Source organism: Rhyacophila brunnea, unplaced genomic scaffold (genome assembly GCF_057557595.1).
Source record: "Rhyacophila brunnea isolate RB1 unplaced genomic scaffold, BYU_Rbru_1.0 scaffold_14, whole genome shotgun sequence".
NCBI classification, from domain to species: Eukaryota; Metazoa; Arthropoda; class Insecta; order Trichoptera; family Rhyacophilidae; genus Rhyacophila; species Rhyacophila brunnea.
In genome coordinates this window covers 28,025,369-28,032,379 of record NW_028232796.1, presented here as the reverse complement: position 1 = coordinate 28,032,379, position 7,011 = coordinate 28,025,369, and the positions used below count along the sequence as shown (strand labels likewise).

The 7,011-nt window shown below is 35.0% G+C and overlaps 1 protein-coding gene across 1 annotated transcript; it reads left to right on the top strand.

The window, feature by feature from the left end:
• Nucleotides 1-351: 351 nt before the first annotated feature.
• On the top strand, nt 352-5,261 carry RpS13 (ribosomal protein S13). The gene is made up of 3 exons (XM_085942126.1): nt 352-432; nt 613-740; nt 4,906-5,261. Exons 1-3 carry the CDS (start codon nt 410-412, stop codon nt 5,208-5,210), a joined length of 456 nt encoding a protein of 151 aa, XP_085798252.1. The 5' UTR covers nt 352-409; the 3' UTR covers nt 5,211-5,261.
• The last annotated feature ends 1,750 nt before the right edge of the window (nt 5,262-7,011 follow it).

The following is a 7,011-nucleotide window of genomic DNA, read 5'->3' as shown; positions in this document are numbered from 1 at the left end:
GAAATCATCAGAAATCACTAAATTTTAAATGCATTTTTTAATCGAGTTACATACTCATATTATTATTGAGGTGATATTGTATTTAATTTACTTTCAACAAAGGTAGGTACCTAATTAATTTAGTTTCATTTTACAGGACTTGAGTTTCTACGATTTATTTGAGAAGTTAGCTATCCTTTACAATTAAAAATGAAATAATATTTTTAATACATTTGTCATGCATAATGATCTCATTTACATAAATTTCAAAAATATTTTTATCAGTATTGATTTAAAAAAATAAATCCCTACCTATTCTACTTATGATTTTTCAGTGTAGTTAATGCTTATACGAAACCGGTCGGCATCCGCCATTTTGAACGACGACGTCTTCCTTTTGAAGTGAAAATAGCCTCAACCAGACGCTAAAATGGGTCGTATGCACGCTCCTGGGTAATTAATCCGTCAAATAATCAAATTATACTTCCATTTAGTATGTTCGATTGTAAATGCGCCCTACATTTATATTTCTATACTGTTAACAACACGTAATACCACAACAAATCGAAACCTCGTGGTGGTTTTGCGCCACATGGATGTCATGGGTTAACCTTCTATTTTTTCATGTTTCAGCAAGGGTATATCCCAATCAGCCCTCCCCTACCGTCGAAGTGTACCGACATGGCTGAAGATCGACCCCGACCACGTTCGCGATGAAATTGTCAAATACGGAAAGAAAGGAATGACCCCATCACAAATCGGTATGTCCCAATGACATTTCCAAAACCCAAGACCACAAAAAGTTATACCGTTTTACTATTAAGTGCCTCTATCGTCGATATTTAGTGAGTGTCAAAATGTTCAGTTTTTTTTAAATGAGTTTATACAGTTTTTTAAATACATGAAAATGGCATACCTATCCTTGGTAAGAATGATTTATAAAAGTATTGGGCGATCTTTCAGTGTCTTGCCGTCTGCTCGTAAACTAATGAACGGAACGGGGTATAAAAACAGTTCGAAAATTGTATCTAAACTGTAGGAATATTTATTATTATCTTTTGATCCAAGTGTCCATATATTTTTGTATTTAGTTGAATGGAAGACATTGTTCTCAGTCTGGACTTTACTTTATGCTTACAGAGAACCGTGTCATTAATTTGTAGATCAAACGACATATACGTTTGTCATGTATAACAACTGCCAGTAATTAATATAAAATATGTATCCCAAGTATTTCAATAACCATAATGAAGATCTACATTTCTTCAAGGAGTGTTGAATGGAAAGCCGTTATTACAAATGCATAACTATGTGTTTACTGATTGTGTCGTCAGCACTAGATAGAGGCAGTCTGGTTGACTGTTCTCACAATGATTTCTCGAAAGCATTTGCTAGTGTTGATCACAATATTCTGACAGATTAATGGATTGTCACATCAATTTTTGTAGTTATTTGGCAATTAATTTAGGATTCGTCAACGATGTGTATCGTATGACCTCTATTAATCACAGACATTTGAAACATTTCCTGATGTGTCCCTCAGTGCTCAATCTTCGGGTCATTGCTGTTAACAATTTTTATAAATGACAGCATTGGTAATTAAAAATGCTATGTTTGTGTTGCGTTGATGACTTGAACTCTTCTTGAAAGTTGTCACCTAGAAAATTGTCGTCAACTCCAACTTGATATAGATAATATATTTGATGGGGGCAGGCATAACAGACTGGACTTCAATATTGATAAATGCAATATTTTATCGTTTAATAAAACCTTACAAGTATTGTTTATTCAGTATTCGATGCATGGCAGAGTTCTCTCGCACATATCTGTAGGGGATCTTGGCATTACGTTTGACAGTAAATGGTCATATGGATACCTTTTGAACAAAAGTGTTACAAATGTTGAACTTTGTCTTGCGTACTTCTCGGGTCTTTTCATATTTAATGGTATTAAAAATTCACTATAATTCCTTAATTAGAAGCAGACTTGAGTGTTGGTCTATTGTCTGGTCCCCGCATCAGTTGAAGTACAGCCTTTTGGTGGAGTGTCCAGAAGAAATTTTTAAGACTCCTTCACTTTCGGCTGTGGATATTATCCATGGCTATATCTGACTTGACTTTCTCTTAGGTATGCTTACATACTGTAGCTTAAAGTTTAGAAGGGAACTTTATTTAGCTACATATTTTTCCGACTTGTGAACTCTGCTATTCTTGGTAGTATTGACCCGTGTGTCTGATAATTATCTTAGTAATCTGGGGCATCCGTTTGTTCTCCTAGGTTCAGGACTAACCTATCATTAGTAATGCCAGTTGGGAGGGCAATAACTATGTTCAATCAAATCGTTTTGGGTTCATATATTCCATTTGCGTGAGAGTGGTGAGTAGGTAGACAGTGTTTTTAAATAGGGCTTATCAACCTAGTTCACCCGGTATGCTTACGTGTATTATGTATTTCACTTATTTTTTATGTCATCTCATAACCACTTTGAATTTATAATTTGTCATTTTCATTACATGTAAAATATTAAAATTTGAATAACGCAGTCCGGTTTACAAATTATTCCTTCGTTAACCCATAAAAAGGAGAACAAACTGGACCAATAGCCAAGTTATTTTTTTTTAGTAAATTTGATGAGAGTTATAAAACTTGCATAACTTCTAATTTCAATATTTTTTATTACACCTATTGATGAAACACTTTGATTTATAATTCTCTTTTTAAATATATAGGTAAATTTGTTAGGTTTTAAGAAATATCTAAAAAATAAAACATTTTTACCAAGGACAATTGGCGCCAAATTGACGCTGATTGCCTCCAATGGGTTATGTGCATTGTGTTCGTAAATATGGGAGTCATTTACGTTTTATAATTGTGTCTTTAAGAAATGTAAGGTTGGTGTCAAATTAATTGCAATAACACTAACTGAATCCCTCCATCCAATAGTGGAGTAGTGACGGTATAACATCAATGTCTAGCAAAAATCACATTTGTTGTTTGATGCATGGTCTACGCCTCATAAAAAGTGTATTTATTTAATGATGAACAATTAAGACTATGTACACTAGTCGCGAGATGATGTGTAAGAATGCTTGCAATGTTAATATACTTCTGACAAAATACATGATCAGTACATAGAACCTCGATTATCGCCTAATTTGAAGATAGCACTAGTCTTTATAACAAATCCAGACAATGGAAAAATAATAAAACAGCTACTTACAGAATAAACATTTTAAAAGCGTTTTTTTTTTTTTACCAATTTACTCTCTAATCAAATTACTTGTAATCATACGAAACTGAAGATCAAAAAGAAATCTTGATAACCGATGTTCTACTGTATTCTTCTTATTGTGCCATCCCCTAGTGGAGGTCGGCCACCATCAAGGCGATCTTATCTTTGTCGTCTACTACCTGGAACAGTTCAGTGGAGCTGCACTCGTACCAATCACAGAGGTTCTTAGGCCACGAAATGCGGCGCCGTCCTCTGCTACGCTTCCCATTGATCTTTCCTTGAATGTAAAGTTGGAGAATGCTGTATTTTTGTCCTCTCATAATGTGGCCGAGGTACTGTAGTTTCCTGGTTTTGATACTACGTAGAACTTCTCGGTCCTTTCCCATTCGATTGAGAACTTCAACATTTGTCACCCGGTCAGTCCAAGGAGTTTTGAGGTAGCGTCTATAAAGCCACATCTCGAATGCTTCAAATCTCCGTGACATCTCTTGGTTTAGCGTCCATACTTCCATACCATAGAAAAGAATTGAGAGAACATAACGACATAACATACGCGTACCGTATGTGATGTTGAATTCTCATCATTATTTCCATACTGGGACAAATATACATTGAAATGATGTTATCACAGATGCAGGATTAACCTACCATTGGTATTACCAATTGTGCAATAACGGTTCAACCAAATCGTCATGAATATTGATATATTTAACCTTAGTGAGGTGAGTTGGGCGGACGTTTTATAAATTCTTAAAATATGCCAATATGGTCTACTTATTTGTTTTTCCAACCGCCACATTTCCACACCTGGTATGCATACGTATACCTTGGCGTAACGAACGTTAAACACTCAAAAGTTGTGCGGAAAGTGTATCAAGAGCAACTTCAGTTGGAGTTCACTCGAGTGCGCATGATTCCTACTTCGATATCACTTCACTGATCGCCACGTATTATCTCCGGATGTGGCACAGAAAGTACGAGATGTAGAGATAGATACTAACAGTAGCAGTCATCAATATCAAGTTGATTATGAAAGATATGCCCGCATGCTTTTGAAATTCAAGAATTTTATGTATTCTATTTAGTTATTTTATTGAACTCACCTCCTATTTTTTATGCCCATTGTATCTCTTACACACACATCTCTGGACACGTCCACTGTGTGAAAAGAAAATCAGTATAACAGCGCTCTTGATATATCGGTTCACTTAATTTAACTTTAACTTTCGAGTCCATAATGTTTAGTTTTTTTTATTCTGTCGTTTTATTCTTTTTTATTAGACACCAAGCAAGGCACCTGCCTATGTGGCCTTAGCCTTAAAGTTAGGCGCGCATCTTAGGGACTTACGCGCCTTAGTGTGGTTCTGCAACGCGCTCTATATCTTCATTTTGGTTGCATACTCAATCAAATCACAATGTCCACACCATCATAAAAATGGGTGTGGTACTCATATCTTAAGAGACACTGTCTTGGGACGATTGATTGATGGTCATCCACCTAATTTACGCATTGTAATTCAAACAATATAATAAATGTTTAAACCACAAGAGAATTTTTATTACAATTATCTGGGTCTACCTTCATGCTCCAATTTGTCTGGATAATCTATATTCTACTGTAAAGGGATAGCGGTTTGTTTTACATGTCTGTAATTGGTGTACCATTCACAAGTTTGTTTTTTTATTGTTCACAGGTGTGATTCTGAGGGATTCACATGGAGTCGCCCAGGTGCGTTTCGTGACCGGCAAGAAGATCCTGAGGATCATGAAAGCCAACGGTCAAGCACCCGACTTGCCCGAGGACCTCTACTACCTCATCAAAAAAGCTGTTGCCATCAGGAAGCATTTAGAGCGCAACAGGAAAGACAAGGACAGCAAATTCAGACTCATTTTAGTAGAATCGAGGATTCACCGTCTCGCTCGTTACTACAAAACCAAGAGTGTCCTCCCGCCCAATTGGAAATATGAGTCCAGCACTGCATCAGCATTGGTCGCGTAAATTTATTATTATGTAAGAATTTTGTTAATTCAATAAACACCTTTGAATATACATTATTGAGTTTTATTTCTTTTGAAAGCCTTACAGCGTATTTTTACCAATATGTTCACAATTTGTGGTGTTGTGTTTCAATCTTGAGGTGAATGGTGGTAACTCGATATTCAAAATTCTTAAGAAATAAAAAGCTCTATACTGTCGTTCTAAGGAAGAAGGCAGTAACTGACTCGCACACTTTCGAGATAAATGACATAATGTTGTTTTTTTCCAACTTCAGTACTGTGAATTAATAAAAAATGGTGATCATTTTTATTAGTAGGATGTTAAAATACAAATAAACAAGCAGTAGGTGCAATTACTGGTTTTATGCTAAGAAATTTGTATTATTTTAGCAGATGTCCATTTTTTCACTAAGGATTTTAATGGTATTTTAGTGATAATTCTGATTTTAAAGTTGACAAATTTTGCGAGTTACTGCCTTCTTCCTTGGAAGGGCAGTATACTAGAACCATCATATTATCTTGGCTATGATTTGGAATATCTGCCGGACTAAAGCAGCGTTCGGGGGTGTAAATTTACACATAAAAGTGCGGGGGTCCGTAGCCATGATTAATGGTAAGGCTACTAGAGTGATCTAACGTCTCTTTTTTTTTTTTTTTTTAAATTGCATTGTATTTTCATAAGTAACAACGTGCCCATTTTTTGGCTACTAACACAACAGATAATAAATAGAATTCCATTAGGCTATATAGCAATACAATATATTTTAACACAGTGTTTTGAATGAGTGAGTGTCCTACGAAAATGAATGACACATTATAGACGTGCAATAGTGTGTGTAATATGCTAATATTAAACCGAGAGCTGTTGTCAGTATTCGACGCATGACGTATTCTTGACGAGTGTTTAAATTGATCCCGTATTCTTCCTTACTCGAGATCGGTTGCCTGCTTCTCCTTACCCATTAGGTATGTCAGTTCCCTGGCTACTTAGATTAGTATTGCTTTGATCTCTACCTCAATACTAATTCAGTGTTCTTCAAACAGGAACTGAACCGAGAAAAAATATCCATTTTTCAGTTCGGTACATGTTCAAAAATGCACATTAACAATATGATTTTACTCCCCACTTCAGTTGTAGCCGCAACAAGTCTGGGGTCTTGGCCCTTTTATATAAATATGGTCATTCTAAATTATGGTAAAAAAATTAATTTTGAATACAAATAAAAGAGCAGAACTGAAAAAAAGTAAATTTTTTTACTTGAACCGAAACGAAAAAGAATAACAGTTCAAAGTCTTAATTCAACTGTACCTCCGAAGGGCACCAGCAGCGCTGTTGAATAAAAATAGAGCTAAGAGATGTCCACTATTTTTAGGAGGGTAATTTGCTTATTTTGAAAGAAAAAGCATCTATTCTAATATATGTATGTACCTATATACACATTTCAAATATTACAAAAGATACAATATTTTTTCGACATAAAGACATTAATTACGTACAGTTTTGAAGGTAGCATTGGTCTAATCTCTTACCCAATTTCACAGTATATATTTATTTTGTTATGCTTTAAAAAAAAGTTCATGTTACTGATCACATTGCAGAGTTGGCTGTTTTTGACTCAAAATGGCGTAATTGGCGAACAATGAACAGAGTATTAAAAAAATAATTTCTATGTCATCTCTATAATATAAAGATGACATAGAAATTATTACAGGGAAAAAATGTCAAATAAAAGTGCTGAAATTAATATTATTTTACTACTATGACCATTTTAGGGGTATAACTAGAGCTTGTGATTTCTCGA

Excerpts from the sequence above, each read along its gene's own strand:
- RpS13 (XM_085942126.1), top strand. The coding sequence starts at position 410 with ATGGGTCGTATGCACGCTCCTGG. Across the intron at positions 433-612 it reads GGTCGTATGCACGCTCCTGG|CAAGGGTATATCCCAATCAG; the intron begins GTAATTAATCCG and ends TTCATGTTTCAG. Across the intron at positions 741-4,905 it reads AATGACCCCATCACAAATCG|GTGTGATTCTGAGGGATTCA; the intron begins GTATGTCCCAAT and ends TATTGTTCACAG.